Source organism: Hippocampus zosterae, chromosome 1 (genome assembly GCF_025434085.1).
Source record: "Hippocampus zosterae strain Florida chromosome 1, ASM2543408v3, whole genome shotgun sequence".
Lineage (NCBI taxonomy): Eukaryota > Metazoa > Chordata > Actinopteri > Syngnathiformes > Syngnathidae > Hippocampus > Hippocampus zosterae.
Window position 1 is genome coordinate 24,430,784 of NC_067451.1, and position 22,278 is coordinate 24,453,061.

The 22,278-nt window shown below is 41.0% G+C and overlaps 1 protein-coding gene and 1 long non-coding RNA gene across 8 annotated transcripts in view; one reads left to right on the top strand and one right to left on the bottom strand.

Moving 5' to 3' along the window:
* The window catches only part of diaph2 (diaphanous-related formin 2), a 471,059-nt gene that overhangs the window by 84,992 nt on the left and 363,789 nt on the right, over positions 1-22,278 (bottom strand). For all 7 annotated transcript variants that reach the window (XM_052073363.1, XM_052073392.1, XM_052073354.1 and 4 more), the window contains one exon: positions 14,856-14,991. In XM_052073363.1, the coding sequence (XP_051929323.1) occupies positions 14,856-14,991 (136 nt within the window). The remainder of the gene's footprint in view (positions 1-14,855; positions 14,992-22,278) is intronic.
* Positions 1-22,278, top strand: part of LOC127608270 (uncharacterized) — a 147,591-nt gene that overhangs the window by 17,290 nt on the left and 108,023 nt on the right. The gene's annotated exons all lie outside the window — the stretch shown is intronic.

Genomic DNA, 22,278 nt, shown 5'->3' on the forward strand with positions numbered 1-22,278 from the left:
TTTGCCAACTGCCAAAATGTAAAGGGGAAAAAAAAAAACAATAACACTGACTTTCATTCAAAGTATTTGATCATGTCCCCTTAGAGTCAACACTAAAAGTGTGACTTTCCTGTAATTATGCAGCAGCATCAATAAAGCCTGTTCATAATTTCAATTTGCTGCTTGTCACCTCCTGCATGCTGTTCTTTGAGGGAGAGGCGGGGGGTGACAAGTTGTTTCGACGGAGAGTTCTATTTCTGATAGGTCTATCAGAATAATAATTCTTTGGGGAAGAGCGAGGTGACTAATTACCAGAATTTTTTTAAAGCTCCTGTTAGGTAGGTGTTCGTTTACAGCACATCATGATATCAGGCTGTGTGTATGAAAACACAGAGAGCAGTGGTGCTGTGCATCCATTTGAGGATAAATGCAGCATAAACATGGATATTCACGTCTGACCATAATGTACCAAATGTATATGGAATGTCTTGTTGGGAACCTGTTGCAAAAGATGTACACGATTCTCTGTCCAGGCTGTTCAGTAAAATATGGCCAGAAATGACAAAATAGGTACTAACATCAACAGATGTACACTGCATTTGAAAGGCTCCTTCCTTTCGGTCTGCATTAACAAAGTGTGGAAGTCTAATAGTTAACAATCACAAAATAGGGCAACTCAATGCGTCATTAGAGGCTTTTGCGATTGTCCCTCAATTGCAGGTGACACAAACATGAAGCAAAGAATCAAACTAAAATACCCGATTCACTTTGACAGAGTGTCTCAAACTCTGGAAAAGCTCTGTGCTGCACAAAAGACAGAAAACCATGCACAGACTCTGCGAAGCCTTGTTTCTTTATTGTCACAGACTGCATTCTTCTTCTATCATTCTTAAGTCATCAGAACAAAGAAGCACTCACTGCATTCCGCTGACTAATGAATTTGGAGTGTCAGACATGAGGACCATTGTGCATAGGAGACATGTCGACGATCCACTATCATCTAAATAGCCTCATACCGCATTTAATTTGCTCTGTAATGAGATCTAATGAGGGGTTACGGGCCGCGTGCTTGATGAATTGAAACCACTGGCTGAGAGTTTAACTTCACCTCAGTCAACCTCCTGGAGCAGGGAGGGGAAGGATGAAATAAATAGGAGTAGAAGAGGGCAGAGGAAAACCCGGCTTGTGCTTTTCTTCAGTTTTTGGGGGGGTTAGTTTCTGTGTCATGTTTTTAAGCACATTTGTGGCCATCTGCTCGCCCACAGAAAGTCACCTGTGCAATTAACCTGGACCATTAGCCGTGAAACAAAGGACTCTCTGGGAGAAGGAGGGGTGCTTCCTTATGGCAAGGTGGAGAGGCTGTCATGATGCGTTCTTTTAATCTCGTCTCTCGCTCACTTTAAAGCACCAACATTCAAGCTTGGTTGCCCAAATGCGAAACTGCTAAACTCGGCCTTCCCCCTCCCACTACCGCATTGCTGTCCAGTTCTTTTATTGTCTCCCTCTTAGCCCAGTCCTTCTCAACAGCCTCCTGGGCTGTGACAGACACACACACACACATGCACACACGCATCATTACAGGCAACACAAGTGCCCAAAGGAAAGCAGTCATGCACTTGTTTGATGTGTCTTCTTTTTTACCTCTCTCTCTAAATCATTTCCCCTGCAGCCAAAGCAGTGAAACCTTTACAAAAAGCTTTGACCAACTGACTTGAGAAACTTTTTCAAACAAGTCTTTTATGTGCACCTTCATTTCCAGTCCAGGTTCATCCACTCTTTCTGAGGCTGAGGCCAATTTCAAGTACAACATCCATTTTAGTTAGGCTACAGTATTCCACTACCTTTGACATGGTATATATTGACATACATGTACACCTGGTTTCAGTTCAGCAGCGGCAAAATAATGTAGAGGAGCATTGTAGCTCAGTCAGGACGACTGGAGGGTTATACCAGTTTGGCTTCAGATGGAGAACCAATATCATTACGTCACCCATATAAGGTCCCAACATCATCACATGTGTCTCTGTTTACAAAGCAGCACAGGACTCCAGTTGCCTGGCTTTGTTCTGTAAAGTGCTGGTTGAATGTTTGAACCGGGGACCAGTGGCCCCTGTCCCAGCCGCTGATGTAATAGGGGACTTCTCTCCAGAGTAGTTGCGAGTGTGGCACAAATTTAGCAGGTTCTAAGTGGGTGCTTTTGTTTTAAAGAAACCAAAGTGCAAGGTCTAAGGTGATGCTGATCTCCGAACCTGTACTGTCAATCACTGAGTGTAAAAAGAGTAAGATGACGCTCAAGGTCATCTGCACAATTGCACACTTCTTATCCTACAAATACGGCTACTGGTCACTTTAAAATGGTTCAATGATTTTTCTGCACCACCTGTACAACTGTCATAGTTTTGTGTTCCACCGATCACTTTAGCTCAGCTTGATAGTTTACACATTGTCTCACAGTTGTCACTGGGTGGTACCAGCGCACAACAGCTCACTTACATTACAAAATGTCCTTCCATACTTATTTGTCATGTCCTTGTTTATGATGATACTAATGCAGTCTGTTATACTGGAGACAAATTCCTTGTACAGTATATTCTACACACTTGGCCAATGAAGATGATTCTGATTCTGATGATTCTGATTCTGATGATGACAACACCTGATCATTAGAGCTCCTTTTCCTATGACACAAGGGGATTGGAAATCTGAACAGATCTGATGTTTCAGAAGGGACGGTGACTGACTTTTCAGTTTCTAAGCATATAGTAGCAATACAGTAAAACTCAGGAAGGAAAATTGCTTCATGAGTTTTTAGACAAAAGAGTTATTTGAGGCTCTAAAGAACAAAAAGTGTGGTCCAAAAATGTATTATAATTATTATTATAATAATGATTTTTTGTTATCCGGAGAGCACAGTGGCGCATGTGCTACAAGTGTCTACTTCAGGCAAGAGGATGGATTCAACCTCTCTGGGTGGAGTTTCTATGTTCTTCCTTGCTTACGTGAGTTTTTTTCAGGTACGTGCGCTTCCTTCCATGTTAAGTTAATGACTCTAAATTGTCCATATGAGGGTCGTTCGTGTATTGTCACATCTACTCTGGTCCTCCCTATGAGCTTAGGCGTAGCACCACGATCAGAGGCCGAAAACCGGGAACGTCCGGGAGATGTGGGAGGTGGGTGCAAGGTGAAATATGTTGTTTGGCGTGAACCAGGCGAAGAGAGAGAATGACTTGTCAGTTTGTGCCAAGAGGAGAGAAATAAAAGTCTTCATGCCACTCCCATCCCCTGGCAAAAAAAAAAAAAAAGCTGGGGAGAAATACAGAGAGAAGTTGGATGTCGACAAGGGAGGGATGAAAGTGGATTAGCCGCCGCGGCGATTTGCATTCCATGGTGGAACGAAAGCCCATGCGATGCCCCGAATAGCTGGATGCATTAATAAGTAAACAAACAAAAACCAAAATAAACCCTCCATCTGGATGGATGCTGCCAGGTCCCTAGTGGGGAACAGTAGGGGAGGGTGGAAGGCGGTAAAGTGGTGGGACCAGACATGATGCAATGTCGCAACCAACACGTTCTCCAGCCTGCACGATTATTTACTTTCACGCCCGAGTGTCCATACTGCTATTTTCATCCCTATTTCCCTGTGCTTTCGTGATAGTTCTGCCCAGTAACACACTAGCCACATTCGGGTCGGCTCTGGCAGATGTTCGTTTGACATACTTTCTGGGGTCGCCGTGTCAGGACGCCCAGCTGCGTCGAATCCACAAGTGCACATTTGCCAAAAGGTGAAATTGAGTTGATTCTCATTCTGAGATTGCAAAAGTCACTCATCATTTTTCTCATGTTTAGTCATAAAAGTAGTACTTTTGTCTATCAGCTTTTCTTCTTTGTTGTGGATTTGGGGATGATGGCTTTTAGCACTGCTTATTCGGTTTTAACTGAAAGTAAAAAAAAAAAATCATCTCAGTAATTGTTCATTCTGTTCATTTTGATGAAAAAAAAATGGAGTGGCTTTCATACAAATTGAATGTACCGTATTTCCCAGACTATAAATCGTAGTTTTTTTCATCGTTTGTCCGAGGGTGCGATTTATACTCTGGATCGGCTAATGTTTGAAATTATTAACACATTATTATTTCATTTCACATGTTAATTTCACGTTAAACCGCAAGAAGGAGGTCTATGCCTATTTTGCACAAATCAACGATGAGTGACGTAAGCGACATCGAAGAACAAGTGCCGCATTTTCTGCCTGCAGAGTTGTTTAAAACTGACACCGAGGATGAAGATTTCACTGGATTTAGTGATTTGGAGTGACACTGATGGTTTGGTAAACTTGTTAGCATGCTGTGTGTGCTATAGTTATCCGAATAACTGTTAATATGTTACGTGAAGATACCAGGTACATTCTCAGATCGTTATTTATGTGTCATGGAACGTTAGCATATCAAACACTTATTCAGCATGTTTTTCTCTATTTTATTCTTATTTTAAATTGCCTCTCTTGATGCCACATATGTTCTTAGTGTTGAATTTTATAAAGTCAATTTCCCCCCAAAATGTGACTGATACTCCAGTGTGATTTATGTATGGGTTTTTTTCTTCTTTATTTTGCATTTTATGGCTGGTGCGACCTATAATCCGGAATCATTTATAATCTGGAGAATATGGTATTCAAATAACTTGTTTGTTTTGCTGCTTGTTTGGGGATTACACAAAAATGAGAGACTTCATTTCTTGAAGTTGTGGGGCCATGACCGAGGAAGGACTCATTCATGTTTGGATGGCTCATGACAATGTGACAATTTTTCACACAGCATGTCCAAGGTTTCAATGATTCTTTTCACTTGGGTGCCGATTCTACATTTGCATCATTCTGTCTTATCGTTTGAGTGTCATTCTAGTTTTTGTACTCTACACAGTTGCTAAAAGGACTTTTTATTTATGTATTTATTTATTGTCTTTGGGGCAAGCTGTATCACCCTGATGATAAAATGTACCCACTCTTCAGAAAATTCCTGAAAACATGACAGGCAAAAAGTATTCCCTTAAAAAGTGTCACAGTACATCATTGATCAAGCCTGTTGAAAACACGCAGCACAGTTTTTTATGAAACTTGCCTGACCTTTTATGATGCTGTTGTTGCTATGGACAGGCCAGGGAGGGAATTACTCGAGCCACTCAGGTTATTTAGATGAAAGAGACATCGAAGATCATGAGACGTCTTTTAAGTCTGATTCTTATCTCCGGGGCAGCATACAGAATGAGTGGCACGTTTGGATAGTGAAGACAGACTTCTGGAATACGGATCGAGATAACATCTGAACTAAAGTGCACACGGGTTGTTTGGATCTGCGAAAGGCGGCGATGTCCCTATAAGCTAAACTGATTTGACAATGAGTTCTGCTGAAGGTAATGAAGTGACGGTGGAAAGTGATTGGTGGGATCCACGTGTGGGTGGAGAAATGATTAGACACTTGATCCACCCATAAATTACTGATATTTAGAGGCGCATTTCAGTAAGCGGGTTGGGCACACACATGAAAGCAATTTTGCAACTAGAATAGTAATAGTAAAGTACAATATATCATACATCAATCCAGCCATCCATCCATTTTCTGATCCGCTTTATCCTCACAAAGGTTGCGGGGTGAGCTGGAGTCTATCCCAGCCATCATCGGGCAGTAGGCGGCAGACACCCTGAACCCGTTGCCGGCCAGTCGCAGGGCACACAGAGACGAACAACCATCCACGCTCACGCTCACACCTCGGAACAATTTAGAGTGTTCAATCAGCCTGCCATGCATGGTTTTGGAATGTGGGAGGAAACCAAAGTACCCGGATAAAACCCACGCAGGCCCGGAGAGAACATGCAAACTCCACACAGAGAGGCCGGAGCTGGAATTGAACCCGGTACCTCTGCACTGTGAGGTCGACGCACCAACCACTGGCCCACCGGGCCGCCCTACGCTACATCAAAAGATACATTTTGTGGCTTTGGATTTTGGGGGCTCTACGGTTTGGCAGTAACTTCTTTTTTTTTCAACTTATAATACAGGGTGGCCCACTTAAAAGTAGCCCGGATTTTTTTTTAAATTAAAATATTTTTTTAATTTTTTTCAAAACATGTATTTAATTACGTGAATGTTACAAGTGACCCAAGTCTTTCCAAAACCTGTTTTTATTACTTACAGGTTACAAGAGATGCTGGAAGTGTCCCCCATTGACATCTATACATTTTTGAGTAATTTAAAAAAAAATCCGGGCTACTTTTAAGTGGGCCACCCTTTATAATTCACCTTTACACAGCGACACTTCAACTGATGAAGTATGAACATCATGAGCATGCCCTTTCACTACACTACTGTGATGCTAAAAAAACCCAAAACAAACAAACACACAAAAACAAAGCACAAAACCAAAAAAAACCATCATACACCGGACCTCTTTTGTGCTCTTTTCGAATGGCCCTAAGATGCCATGCGATGTCACCGAGGCCCCCGGAGGGTAATACAGTAATTTGCGGCAAAGAAGTGCCTTGAAGTAATTTAGGGACGTAAACGTGAGTCTTTGCTGCATGGGCAAAGTCAAATCTCGTCAGCCATTTATTTTTAAAGTAAAATGAGTTTCAATTACTGTTACTGCTTTAGGATCATAGTGTGTGGGATATTTTGTATAGATTATGCCAAGTACATAGGAAATTATTGGGGGAAAAAAATCTAAATCTGTGGTCTCAATTATGGTTTTCATTGTGGCAGGGCTCGGTCACTGCATTACTGAAAATTAATTGTGACGGTAGCCTTTGAGAGAATATATATTGTGTTTGTTCTCTTAACTCAGGGGTCCACAAACTTTGGGAACCCCTGTCATAACTCATTCAGTACCAGCCAATTCCAGACCAAGTCTGAAAAGACGTAAACGTCTTTGAGAGTGAATGAGTTAAAGGTGAGCCGGAGCCGAACCCAGCTGACTTTGGGGCAGAGATGGGCGACGCCTTGGACATATAAGGGGAAAAAAAACATTTGGTTTAAGAGTATCTATTTGACTCAGATGTAGTCAATCATTACATAGCTAAAGCGACAATAAAAAAAGCAAGCTGTGACCTCGTGTCTCGACGAGATATCTGCGACTTAACCGTCGTTTGGTGCGTCTGTGTTGCCGTGGAGACACAATACGAACTGCCTGTCAACGCTCGCCTATGATCACCTAGTATAGCTGGGGCTGTGACACAGGTGCGCGCACAATTCTTCCTGCCTACCCGCAGCTGTCAGTGTGGCAAAAAGCCATCAATCTCAGACCCTCCGCCGCCGTCACCACTGACAAGAAGCCGTCAGCTGCATGTGCATTTTGGCTTCGCATGGCACATGGAATATACAATAAAATGTGGGGGAAAAAATATTGTGCTCCGGAACACTACATAGAAAAAGAGAGACACCTGTCACAATCTTGAGTCTAAAAAAATATTATTGTCGGGGAAAAATATAACGAAGTGATCTCATCCCCCCCACCACCCCTACCTTCGCCACACACACACACACACACACACACACACATTTATATGCATGCATCAATCCATTCATCCATTTTCTAATCCGCTTATGTCCTCACACGGGTTGCCTATCACATCCAACTTCGGGCAGTTAATTGGAGTACACCCCGGTTTTTGGAATGTGGGAGGAAACCGAAGGACCTGAAAAAAACCCACGCAGGCATGAAGAGAACATGTACACTCCACACAGAAAGGCAATAGCCCGGATTGGAATCGTTGACCTCTTTAATCTGAAGCGGATGTGCGAGGGAGTCTCTAACGAGTGTTTTGTGTTGTTGTTTTTTTTTTTTTACTGATATGATACTGGTATGGATCGATAAAAGGCTGGAACGACTTGACACAATGTGACACGTAATTGTCTTTTTATACACAAGCTTATTTTATCAGAATAAACTGCTTCCTTTTAAGCATTTAAACATCAACGTAACCAAACCCTTTTGATCAAGTGCTTCATATATCTGGAAAATATGATATTTTGTGGAACAAAAAAAACAAATACTGTACATACAAGTATTACATTTGAATAAATTCACATTGAATTACGGTAACCCGTAATGAATGAATTGTACAAATAACTATTCTGCGAAAGGCTTATTTTGTCATTATTGTTTTTTTTTCTTTTTTTTTTTTCAAAAAATAGTCTAGCACTTTCCTGTGTGCTCTCAATGGACCTCATTAACTAACCATGCATACACCCCAAATTTTGGTGCACCTTTTAAATTGCATGGCAGCCACCGCTGTAGATGCATCGAGGTTTGCTGCTGTTTGTGACTCCGCTTGAGATGTGTTGACAAATTCAAAAATGTTCCCCTTACATTTCACTCACGATTTGCAAAGGCAACACACGACAATGGTCTTGTCCAGACGATCTCCTTTCTTGCTTAAGTGTTAAAAAAAAATCAAAATAAAAAATACTAAAAGGCTATGAGGAATTTTGGGTGTTTTCATTAATGTGTTACTTGCGCGCACTGTGAATGCATCTCTTTATAATGGGCTGGAAGCTCTTTAAATCAGGTTATTCTTGGTCCTGGGTTTCAGATCTGACTCTCAAACATGCTTCCGGGCATGTTAGCAACAAAATGAAAAGAACATTGAGGACAGAAATGAGCCATACTGTTTCATATCTACTGTACATGTGAATAGCATGAGATAAACAGACACTCTAAAACTAAAAAGGTCACTGAAACACACTGTGCATGCCCACAATGAATTAATTTGGAGTGTCATATGTTCATGTCAATTCGTTATTCATGTTTCAACTCAACAGCTCCGATAATAGCGTGTGGAATCAACACTCTAAATTGTCGCTTGGTGTTAGTGTGATCGCAGATGGTTGTTCGTCTACGTGTGCCCTGGAATTGGCTGGTGACCAGTTCAGGGTGCTGCCCTGCCTTCTGCCCAAGACAGCTGGGATAGTTTGCAACATACCCTGTGACCCTTGTGACGATAAGTGGACCAGAAAATGGATGGATCCATACATGTATATAGATAAAAAAGTTAGTAAGAGGGCCACTCAGAGTGTGGGCCACATGTGGGCCACATGTGACCTGCGGTTAAGAGAAAGGCAGACCAAGTCTAGTTCAAAAAATGCTTTTTGTTTGTGCGAGGAACATTGCACTTATGCATACAAGTTGATCCTAAAAGTGCAAAAGGTTGACAAGCAGGATGCATAAATAGGAGCATCGTTGTATACATGCCAACTGCTCTCTCCAGAGACTCACAGAAATAGTCAGAGCTCAGTCGATGGACTTTGCTGAATTAGAATATGGCGATCAAAGCCAGGAGAAAAACAAAAAAAACATGCTTTTGGATGCATAAAGAGGACACACAACAGTATAGTTGTGTTTGGGGAATGGAAGTATATTGAAAAATACATTTAGACTGAAAAGTTGCTGATGATGAGATATAGAAGCTCTTTGAAGAAATTTGAGAATTATCTGCATTTGGATGCAGTAATAGATTATGTGGTGACACACAAAACAACCTCCAGTTGTCATGTGATCAAAGATAAAAATGTTGAATATTATTCTATCCCAAAGTTTTCAGCATGATAAAATCCCCACCAAAGAATCGCGGATGGTGCCTGCAAGCTGTTGCTTACCATTTTTGGGGGTGAGCTCATATTAAAATAGTCAAACAATGATTGTTTTGGAGGGAAAAAAAAGTGAAATTGTCGTGATCATACAATTGGGAAGCGCGTACTGTGGTCCTTTCAGTTACAAGTGACCCGTACATTGAAGACATAAAGTGTAGCAATATGTGTAGACGGAATGTAACAACGGTCACAGGCATCCATTCTAATAATGTGAAAAACAACAAACGTTACTATTTTGTATCTTACTGACTCAGTCATAGTTGTACTGTATGAACGCCTGGCGACCAAGATGGGCACACCAAAAGGGGCACCATGTGGGGCTGGATCACATTAATGGCATTTACATTTTGTTCAATGGAGAAAGACAATATGAAAAGCATTCTGTAAGTTACAAAATTAAACCTGTAATTGTGTCCACAACATGTGGCACAATTAAATTTTGAAATAGCTTTAATTTAACCCAAAAGCATCATAATTGAGCATTGCCCATGAATGTAGAATCCTCATTTTATATTGGGTATGAGATTCTTATTTCTACCTGTGGAGAGAGGGCTTATTCCTTCTAAAATAGTCCCCCAAACTTGCCTTTCCCCTCTTTAGTTGTTTGTTTATTCCTCTGTGCTTCATGCCAAGCTACATTGCAGTCAAAAGTGTTTCTGGCTCCGCGGCGCTGTTCAAAGCTTAGTGGTTTCGACTGAGGTACAAAGTTGACATGCGGGTGTGCAGACACTTGCCCCAGACGAGGGCTCTGACCTCGCTGATGTTCGCCGAGCGTGCAGCCTCAAGCGCCTGCTGCTTCTCACAAGAGGCCTTAAGAAAAGATGGCCCAGTGGCTTGACCCCGCTCAGGCTTTTGACACATGCTCCTTGTGACACTCTATCATATGTCGCTGCACAAAATAAAATACAAACAAAACACAACCATCTCTTTGGACCCTCATAAGTCTTATGTGACTACTGGGTTTGCAGGAGAGATATGTGATCAAGTAAATGTTGAACATCTGGTCAGTTCAAGAGAATGTGGAAATCCACTTTGTGAGCATTACAACAAATGGGATGACTGGGTAGTGGCTTCATAACCAATCTCCAACATTTACAGAGGAAACCCGTTTAGCACCACTCTTGCTTCACTTATCGGTTTTGGTTTAAAATAACACACACACACACACACACACACACACACACACACACACACACACACACACACACACACACACACACACACACACACACACACACAGTTTTATGAAAAGCATCACCTTTCTCCACAACAAACGCTTCTCCTCATTAAAAATGAAACAAGCCCTCATGAATTATCCAGTGTATTAATCAGTCGCAAGTGAAGAGGATTTGCTTGCAATTTGCAAAATGACAAAATCTATCCCTTCACAAAAAAACAACAAAAAAAACAAAACACCTTCTTGAATTGGCTTTGAACACTAATGGATGATCGAGTAAAATGGTTTTCAAGCAACCCAATGGAAAGTGTATTAAATATTATATAGTGGCCATATGTTTATGCCATCTGTTCATGTGAATGGATATGTTCACAGTTATTTACTGTTAGTAAATCTGTCTATCTATCTATCTATTGGAAGGCAGTTATTTGGCGCCAAATTCAACATAAATTTTTATGTTTACAAGATTTTTTCATCACTTGGAAATGACTGTGAGGCCATTTAATTACTGTCAGTGGACGGATTCATACAATTGCTAAGATGCAATACTATTTGGAAAAAATATCATAATTACTTTAAAGTTTTTTTTTTTCATTTAGTATGAAAATATGAAATCGTTTCCACATTTTAATAAAATCAGGAGAACTTTAAAAGTCAAGCGTGACGTAAACTTGGCCAACCATTTTTTTTGGAGTAATGCTTAGGGGCTCAGTCTATTTCCTGCATACGTTATTCATTTATTTATTTTTGTGTTTATTAACACAACCCACCCAGTTTCATAGTTAGACCCATAGCAACACTCTTAATTAACTATGAAAAAAGCTTTTGTTTGGCAATATCCGGCGAGTGACGTCATTTACACTGTTGACTGTCCCGTTAACTGCTCTTTGCTATTGTCGAGTTATTCGACGAAATGCCTCGGCGCTGTCTGGCAATGCACTGTTGACTTTCAGGCAAACAGTCATTTGAGTGGCCAAAAGAAAAGAATAGGGCACACATACGGACCAGAAAATTGGCACCAAATAGTTTCATTCTCACAAAGTGGATGAATTTCAACCCGGTGACGACGACATTCTTTGTTTCAAGCACTTAGAAGATCTCAACCAGATTTCCCCAAAATTTTAATCATTGAATAACTCCCAAATTAGGGTGTTTTACATTTAGTCTCTTGCAGTTGTCGGCCTTCACAAATGGCACTGTCATGGACAAGTTAACATACAGTCTTAACCTCATGGGGATTCTGCGGACAATGTAATGACAGCGATTTCAAAAGGAGCATGGGGAGTGACGAAACAATGACATAAAAACATGAAGCGAGCAGAACACTATCTGTCATATACAACTTCCAAAGTTTTGTGGTGAAAAAAACGTGTCTTTGTTATTAAACCTCCAAATTTTGCATTGCTATTGAACAAAAACATTTTCCTTTCTCTAATTCCCTTTGTTATGCAGGCCATTCAAGGTTCCACAAAGAATGACAGCCTGCCATCTCTAATTTAAAACTGTGTGTACTGTGTCAAGGTTAGAATGATCAGGACACTGCAACAAGGTAGCTTTTTTTCTCTTCGCAAAGTGGAGGACAACCCTCGCATCGCTATCTCCTGCAGGCGACGTTGCCCATGTCATCCTTATGTTTAATTCATGTGAGCCATATTATGGCATTCACAAAGTAAGATCAAAATCTGCTATGGCAGAAATATTTAATATTATAGCTGCTTCTTTATCCTTCTCCATCTGGTGTGCTCGACAGACTCCTTCACTCACATCCGTGTTGGATTATTAAAAGTGAAGCTTTCAAAAGGGTCACTGCTCAGTAAAAAAAAAAAAAAAAAAAAAGATCCAGTGTTGCATGCATCAATTATCTTGGAGGATTTGTGGCATACTGAAGACACTTGTCACACTTCCCCATACGGCTGTGAGGTCATTGGCTGGAAGCTGACATTTAGTAGCAAGTGAAATGTGGAAATCCCAAAAAAAGGACAAAAGAGCAGACTGACTGCTTGCAAAGGGCCTTCAGGCTTGAAATTCCTTCTCAATGTCATTGGCAGAGCTCAACACAAGCATCCCGCTCTGCTGCTCTTATTTTTCATGCCAGTGCAACTCATGCTGATCAACACACAGTTTACTGGTATTGCTTCGGGGTGGGGTATATGGCTGGATGCGGGTGTGTGTGGAAATAGTGGTACTGTAATTGCAATAAGTCACCTTACATAGCCCACTCATCCAAATTTGGACAGGAATGCTCTTTCAGTATTATTTTGCATCACCACTGGGCGACAGAGGTGGCGTGATCGCATTGCATGACACAACTGAACCACTAAGTAATAAAAATAAGCATCTGATGCCCCCCATTGCTAATGGACTGAATGGACACTTAAGTCAAATAGTTGTGGCGTCAAAGAATATCTCAGCATATCTAGGCATCACATTTAAGTGATGTTTTGTTCCTCGGGTAATTGTGCTTTAGCTTTACAAAGAGCATCTGGACACAAATCAGGAATGATATTCGGACAACATAGAACGGATTCGGCCAATGTCTGTCCTTCGCACTAACATAAAGGACAATAAAACAATGAGAAACTGTTTTTGCATAAGAAGTAATGCCACAACATTTGTGTCTTCTAGTTCTAGTTTGCTTCACGGCAGCTAGCCGGAATTTGTGATATGGCGCTGCTTTTACTTTTCTTTTATTTAACACACGCAGGTTCGAATATGGAGAACAAGGGAGGCAAAATTGTGGTGCCTGAAATAGAGGTTGCATCTTTATCAGTCAGTCCCATGCAAGCCGAGAGGCACTGGTCCATCTTTGGCTTGCTTACATTTTGGGTTCAGGAAGTCCAATGCGGAGCACCAAATGGGCGTACGTAAAATACTACTGTATGTCACACAAAGGTCCCCTGCCCTGATGCAAACACAACCAATCTCTCCCATTGTATAGTTCATTAGCTCACTTGCTCATCCCATCATAAAAAAATGACAAGAGTATGTATGTACTGTACTCAAAATTGTAAAAATGAGAGTCAACAAAGATATCAATGAACCAGTTGGGGTAAAATGTGAAAAGAAAAATCAAAGTCATCTAGGAATATATAAATATTTTGGGAGAGTCACTCTGTATGATTGATACTTAATTTGACTCATTCAGATTGCAAGTTTTGTTTACACGAGGAGGATGTAGATTTCTGGAACTTGAAACAGAATGTCGATGTTTGTTTTTATTTTGATATCATTGCAATGTTTGCACTGTAAGATTGTGTACCCTTCAACTACTGCTCTGGCTACACTACAAGCATCCAGATTTCACAAACGTAGAACAGAACGTTTGCGTTTGTTTTCAGAGCACTGCCACTTTTGCACAATGCTGTTTGGTATTGATGATCTTCTGCTCTGGCTGCACTACGAAGCTACAGCTATCCGAAACTTGAAAGTGTGCACTTTGAAAAGTCATTTTCTGCGGTTTTTATTTTATAACTGAAAATGCCAGACATTTTATTATTATGCTTCTCATTTAGATTGATATCTTTGTTGATATCGCTGTAAAAAGAAACATCTGCTTTTTTTAATGAACTGTTGTTGTACGCTGAAAACAATGTATTTTTTTATCCAGTAAAAAAAAAAAAATAATAATAATAATAAAATCGACAGAACATAAGCCCGAACAACGCTGAGTGTAAACCCGAAAATTGCTGACTCATGGCAGACTTTCTTGTACAACATACCGAGTGGGACTTTTGTAAGAACTTTCAAGCTGGTCAAATGTATTGGTGAGCAGGCTTGGACAGTTTGAGACATCAAGTAATAGGACACTACATAAGGTTTTTTAAAAATTTTTTTTGCCTTCCTGCATTCATTGGTTGAACAGAAATAGAATTTACCAACTATCTCAGAATAAGAATAAGTGTCCATCTGTCAATTATGAAATCATAGGCGTAATCTCATCTCATGACCTACATCACTTATAAAGCAAGACTCCACACAAGCCCTCATCCGCAACTCTTTCGCTCTGCTCCCAAACTCCCAGCGCGCCTTGCCGGCATCTTTGTAGAGAAGTGACGCACCTTTGTTCATGTCAATCAGCTTCTTCTTCTTTTGCTGGCGCTCCTGCTTCTCACGCTCTGCTTTTTCCTTCGCAAGCCTGGCTCTCTTGATCTTCTCCTCCATCTCTCTCTTTTTGTGGTTCTCTTTCACGGCTTCCTGATGAGGAAACGCACGCGCACGCGCGCACGCACACACAAACACACACACACACACACACACACACGCACAGATGAATTGTGACTTCTGCCACCACTCTTTGAGTGTCGTTTTCAGAAAACTGCAACTTGCCATCAGCGGAAAATGTGTATTCCGAGATGGATTGATGCCGGAATCAACAACAAATCATTTCAAGTGTATGAGCACTTTTTTGGGAAGGGTGAGGGGGGGGGATATAAGGTTATATAATCGATGTGGCATCTTCTTTACTTTAAATATTTAAATAGATCACTGGTGTCAAACTCAAGGCCCGGGGCCAGATGTGGCCCACCACATCATTTTGTGTGCCCCCCCCCAAAAAAAAATCACGTGTCAACTCGCATAATCCTTGCTAAAAAAATGTAACGATTTTGCAATATTTTTTTTACCCATAAAAGTAATGATGTGATTAAACATTTTTGTGGTTATCATAACGACCCTCGGAGGGAAGTGGCCCGTGACAAAAATGACTTTGACATGACTGACATAGCTGGAGGAGAGCTCATACAGTGGCAACAATGAATGAAAAATATGGCAGTTTTGATGGCATATTTTTGTCATCATATCGATTAATAAACCCACAAACGTTCAGGCAAGCCACATATCTTTTTTAATTTCTACAAATTTTAGTGGATGTTGTTAAATTCAGATTTTAATATGAATATGCTCCACTTTATTTGGCTTGAAAAGATTTTTGCACAGAAAGGTATGTCAATGAAAATAAAATAAATTCTTCACAACCCTGTTCAATGTCAGTTTATTACATCACTAAAACCTAAGACCAACATGAATTGTTTCAAGATGTTATACAATAGTAATGCCACCCTGTCCAACATAATTGCATTGTATTTGGAATCATTTCCAAGAGGGACAAATGAAAACACGTTGCATACGTGTGTACACTCCAACAGGCATGTGGCTGTTTTCAGAATCAACCAAGCACTTTTGCACTCATTTGAAATTGGAGTCACCGCACACCTGCCACCATTTAAAGTGCCTCTCATTGGCCCCACTTCAATTTGCTCTTGTAGGCTTTTCATGGTTTAGTTTTCTTTCTAGCAGAAGTCTCAACGCGTTCTGGATAACATTGACTGCTACTTCCAACTGTTTATGATCCTCTCCACCTCGTATAAGGCCCCGAGTGCAACTGAAGAAAAACAACCCTAAAACATGATGATGCCAAAAGCATGCTTCACTTCAGGTATGGTGTTCTTTTGGTAATGAGCGATGTTTTGCTTGCACCAAACAAACCTTCTATAGCCAAAAAGGTTCTGGATTTTATTGAAACATAAAAAAAAAATAAAAAAAAAACCTTGCCTGCATACACAGGAAAAAATGCTTTGGTTGGAAGAAAATCGTCAGGTCCCAGACATTATTGAAGTATAGTCATACATTTACAAAACAATGTTGAAATTTTAAAGGTAGTAAAAAAAAGTAATCATAATAAATCTCAATTTCACAATCACTTTTTGATTTTATTTACATTTGAGAGCATTAAAAGGCAGTCAGTAAATGGATGTCACAGGAAAACAAAGTGACGAAATCCACCATCCATGTAGGAGTCTGACAATCGAGGGCTTTGTAAAAGATAATTTTCTTTAAAAAAAATGAATAACCTGCAACAAAAATTGTCCCTGCATGCTGCTGGTATCATGTTTAATTAGTAATTAATTTAAAGTTAAGACCTAGCGTTAGTGCTTTCACGTCTTAATACTTATGACAATGTAAAAAAATTACTTCAAGCAGGAGATGGCATGAGGCTGTGAGGTATTAACTAAACTATTTTAAAAATGATAGCTACATGTGTCATAATGCAGCACATCATGCCACGATGTGTGAAAAGAAAAGAAAGTGGAGCAGCCGTTGCAGAGCGTCAAGCCGTCTCGTGGAGTGAGGAGGAGATATCTTCCCGCTGCTCCTTCGTGACCGGCCCAAATGTCAGGAAGGAGTCAGAGGCAGCTAGATAATCAACAGGAGCAATTCAGCCTTTACAAATGTGTCAGTTTGTTCTTGTGCCAACACCGAGCAAGATGCAACTATGTGACCTTTGGAGACAAACAAGATGTGTTTGCTTCTCATCACGGAGCTGAGCTGGCGCAGACTGAGACCGCACCCATCGCAGATACCAGAGGCCTATGTGGATTTAGTTGTGACAGCTTTTTCATTGGATGCAATCTCATGAGATCAGATGCATAAATCTGCCTTCACAAAGATAGCAATGCTCAAACTTGATGGACACGGTCAAAATGACTTTTATATTACAGTACTCTTAGTATTGTGGTTGTCGTTTGCAATGAATAGAGAGCTCTATGTAGCTTACTAGCTAACAATGGCAGCCGCAGTGAAAGCGTTTGTGAGGTTTTGTAGGCTAATGTTTCCCAAAAAGTCCCCTTTCCTCTCTTGCATTTTAACATGCTGTCTTTGGCTTGCATGACTAAACAGCATTGTTGAAGTTAAGTTCACCGTGGGCACCCAAAATTGCCACCACGTCTCAACACACCATGCTATTATTTTATCACACAGTGTGTTTCCAGCCAGCCCTTCTTTATATTGTGCTATATTTATTTTTGAACCACACACCTGTAAAAAAATATAGGTCAAACATTGTTTACTGCTGTTGCTGGAATTGATTAATTTAATTTCATTCATTCATTCATTCATCTTCCTAACCGCTTGATCCTCACTAGGGTCGCGGGGGGTGCTGGAGCCTATCCCAGCTGTCTTCGGGCAGTAGGCGGGGGACACACTGAATCGGTTGCCAGACAATCGCAGGGCACACAGAGACGAACAACCATCCACGCTCACACTCACACCTAGGGACAATTTAGTGTTCAATCAGTCTGCCACGCATGTTTTTGGAATGTGGGAGGAAACCGGAGCACCCGGAGAAAACCCACGCAGGCCCGGGGAGAACATGCAAACTCCACACAGGGAGGCCGGAGCTGGAATCGAACCCGGAACCTCTGCACTGTGAAGCCGACGTGCTAACCACTGGACTACCGGGCCGCCAATTTCCATTCATTTTAAAGGAATATTACTGCGGTCTGCCAATCTCTCAGAAAGGGCTCGGTAATATTTCATTACAAAAATGGCACTATCTAGTCTGAATGCAACTGAAAGTAAAGTTGGAAAGTGTGTTTCTTTTTATATTTCTTCAGACGTTTATGTTACACATACAGTAAATTTGACAATAAAGTTTTATCCAATCCAATCCAATCCAACTTTTTTGGGTACAATTTCCTGTAGATTTCAATGAGAACACACTTAGCCCAATCTTTACACTGACATTATGTGTGAAAACCTTTGCCCAACTGCTTCTGCTTCTCACACCCAGCATGGTCCTGATGAATGTGTGTGTGTGTGTGTTAGTATCTAAAAGGTGAGGATTACAGGGATTGCAATGGAAAAAAAAGTGTGAAATAAGTGGTTCATCATGCTAGTCAACAGCACAAACACACATGCAGGCACGCATGCACATAGACACACACAGGCAGGCAGGCATCCACGCACGCGCACACGCGCACACACGCACACACATACAATCAACTGAGTGTGGTTTATGGTGACACTGTGGTATATCAGTGAATAAATGTGTGTGCAGAGTTCAAATTGGCTCAGCAGTAAACTTTTTTTGTTTTCTTTTTAAATAATGAGTGAATTAAAGTGTCTGTGAAATAAGGTAACTGCAGTTTACTACCCAGTTTTTTTCCCCTGATGGGAAAGAGAAGGTTTCTATTTGGGTAAGTCATTCACATCATCATCTGGTGATTGATGTGAGCATGGATTCTGTTCGACTGACACCACTGTTTGAGAAAATATGGTAGTCATGATGTATACACTGATTTAGTGTATCGCTAATTTTGGGTCTCCTAGATTTACGTCATCTAGAAACCATTGTGATGTGTCTGCAACACCACATTGCTTGAAAGAAAATCTACAACAGAAACCAATTCATAAATTATGCAGATTAGAAACGGGAAAAAAATACTGCCAGCAAAAGTGATCTAAAGCAAACAACTAATTGTGACTGTAAACACGATTATGCAACAGAGCGACACTACTCTAATCAAGTGGAACCCGTAATTACCATAGCAGCACTTACCATTTGGAATGATATTTTCCCCTGTAATGGTCCCTTTGATGGTATTTATTTTATGTTAGGGATCTTGGCAACACTATACAGTATGTTGTATGGGGTAAGATACTGCATGTACCTCAATAATTAGACCAGTGGCTATATTTCATACCTCACTGAAATGTAGTAATGTCACACATGCTTGAGTTGGGGTGCACTGATTTGATTTCAAAATCAAAAACATGTACAGTACATGGATTGTTTTTATCTCTTGAGATGTACTGTATGTTGAGATTATGAAAGTAACATATTTACAGAATGACATCAGTTGACCTTGGAAAATAACTCAATGCTGTTGGTCCCTAAATGGGGATGATCACGATAGTTGCAGTCATCTGCAGTGAGAAGACGTTCAATGTCATGAATATGACATCAATAAATTGGATTAGTTAAAGTGCCAAACACACGGTGTGTTGATAGGACTGACTTCTGATAAAGTGGCTTCACTCCTGAGCATGACACGTTTACATTTAATGATCCAAAATTGATTTATTGATAGGGTGCAACAGTGACCGTTTTTGTATACCTTTAACAAATTTATTTTAACGATTAGAGGTTTTTAAAAGCTCACACAAATGTTTACAGTCTTGTTTTGGTAGACTGTGTGGACTGACAGAGTAATTTTTAAACCCAGAAAAGAGTTTGGCAAATTCCCCAAAACTAATAATAGCTGTATTCATCCTGTAAACTTGGGTGGGCACTGTTGTAAACTGAAGATGAAGGTGGCCCGTTTCATCTCATTAACTGTGAACCAATTCAAAAAAGACTTATTTCGTACATGATTTGTGCATCATGTATATCAACTTTGCGTGCACATAAAACAGAAAAAAATAAACAAACAAACAAAAAAAACATTACACCAAAGTCAAAGTCCAGATTTGAATCCTATTGTGATTATATGGTGTGACCTTGGCAGTTCATACTTGAAAACCCCCCCAAATGGAGGATTTGAAGCAATTCTGCGATGAAGAGTGGGGCAAAATTCCTTCCACAGCGATTTGTAAGACTCATCACCAATTATCACAAATGCTTGAGTTGATGCCAATGGTGGCACAACCCATTAGTTGGTTCAGGGGACAATTACTTTTTCAATTAGGGACAGGTAGGTTTGGATTTGTGTGTGTGTGTGTGTGTGTGTGTGTGTGTGTGTGTGTGTGTGTGTGTGGAAATGATTCAAATTGGCATTTAGAAACTGCATTTTGTATTTCCCAGGGTTGTCTCTGTGTCATATTAAAATCGGTTTGACTGAAAATGTGTGCGTAAATATGCACAGAATAGAGAAATCACTAAGGGGGCAAATACTTTTTCACGGCACTATAAATCCGATACTAAGAAGGCCTACTAAATGTAACATGTCCATAGCTTTAACTGTTGTCATTCTATCTTTGATATTGGTCAACTTTCACATGATATATTCCTTGGGATTTTAAAGAGAATCAGCGCATACTGCTGAATTAGTACGCAGGACTGCATGGTAAATTTAGTAAGAGGCAGATAGGTGCATCAGTCACGGAACTGTAAACTCCAGTAAACTATCCGCATTTTTGGGGAACATTTGGAAGACCTGGAAAGGGCTCAACATCCACAGTAAATCATCAATTGGTGTTCCACCGAATGTTTCTGGTGAATCTGCTGACAGCCAGGACCTCAATTATACATTTGCTAATGTAAAAGTACAACGAAAGCATTTTGGGGACGGGGGGTTGCGGGGACTGGAACAAAGTTAAATATAGCTTCTCCGGAACATAATGGAAAAATGAGCTCTGTAGCGCTTGTATAATCCTGCTCAAACAAACACACTTACGGTTGAGAAAAAAAAATCGAGGTAAATATGAGGGATTGAAGAAAGGTCAGATGTGTGGTTAAAATGTAACCTCCTAAAGCTGCCAAAGTGATTTGTGGCCACAAATTTCCAATAGGCAGGCAGTGTTTTATGACAAGTTCTGTGCCCCGGTTCACCTCCTGTGGAAAGAAGCGGGAAAAGGTGCTATGTCGGCTGCAGTCCCAATTGCACACACAGCTTGCACATGCAAACTGAGAAGTCCGTAAAGGAGCACCTACATGCAACTTCGACTGGTCAACAACACATGCACTTGTGGCCTCTGACGGAGATTCTAAGCGCTACTTGTTTGATGGACACTTGGGTAAGTGGCTTGCCATTGGCTTCAAGTGTGGTTTTCCACATCCTCATCAAGTTCGCAACAAAGGCTCTGAGGGTCATGTTCACCTTATACTACTCCAAGCATTCAGTGATCCATGTATGTGGCATCGAGTCATAGGCTTTCTTGTAATCAATCCAGGGTGTACACAGGTTGATATGTCGGGACCTGCAGTCTTGTGCGACTGTTCTGTCAACCAGGAGCTGATGTTTGGCTCCTCTGGTATCTCTACCAATGCCCTTCTGTGCTTCGCTCATGTATTGATCCATGTGTCCACTTATCTTAGCCGCAATGATGCCTGACATGAGCTTCCATGTTGTGGAGAGACAGGTTATTGGCCCATAGTTGGATGGGACTGCACCCTTTGAGGGATCCTTCATGATCAGGATCGTTCGCCCTTCGGTTAGCCATCCTGGGTGAGTCCCATCCCTCAGCAGCTGGTTCATTTGTGCTGCTAGGCGCTCACATGGAGTGCTGTGAGTTTCTTTAGCCAGTAGGTGTGGACCATGTCCAGGGCTGGTGCTGTCCAGTTCTTCATATCTGAGACTCTTTCCTGTATGTCTGCAACTGTTATGGTAACTGGGTTCTGTTCAGGGAGGTTGCTGTGCTCCTCTCTCAGGGTCTCCAGCCATTGTGAACTGCTGTTATGTGAAACCTCCTTCTCCCATATGCCTTTCCAGTACCTTTCAGTTTCCAGTCTTGGTGGGTCAGCTCTGTTTTTAGGACCCTGCCACTGAGTGTACACGTTCGCAGGTTGTGTTGCGAACAGCCTGTTTATTCGTCTGGCCTCATTCTTTTTCGTGTACCGCTTTAGGCGGCTGGACAAGGCTTGGAGCCTTTGTTTGGCAGTTTTGAGTGCTTCAGGTATGGTCATCTGGATGTACCTCTCGGGTATCGGCCTTTTCATCACACCTCTCTGGGCCTCCGTCAATTGACTCACATCTTTCCCGGCCG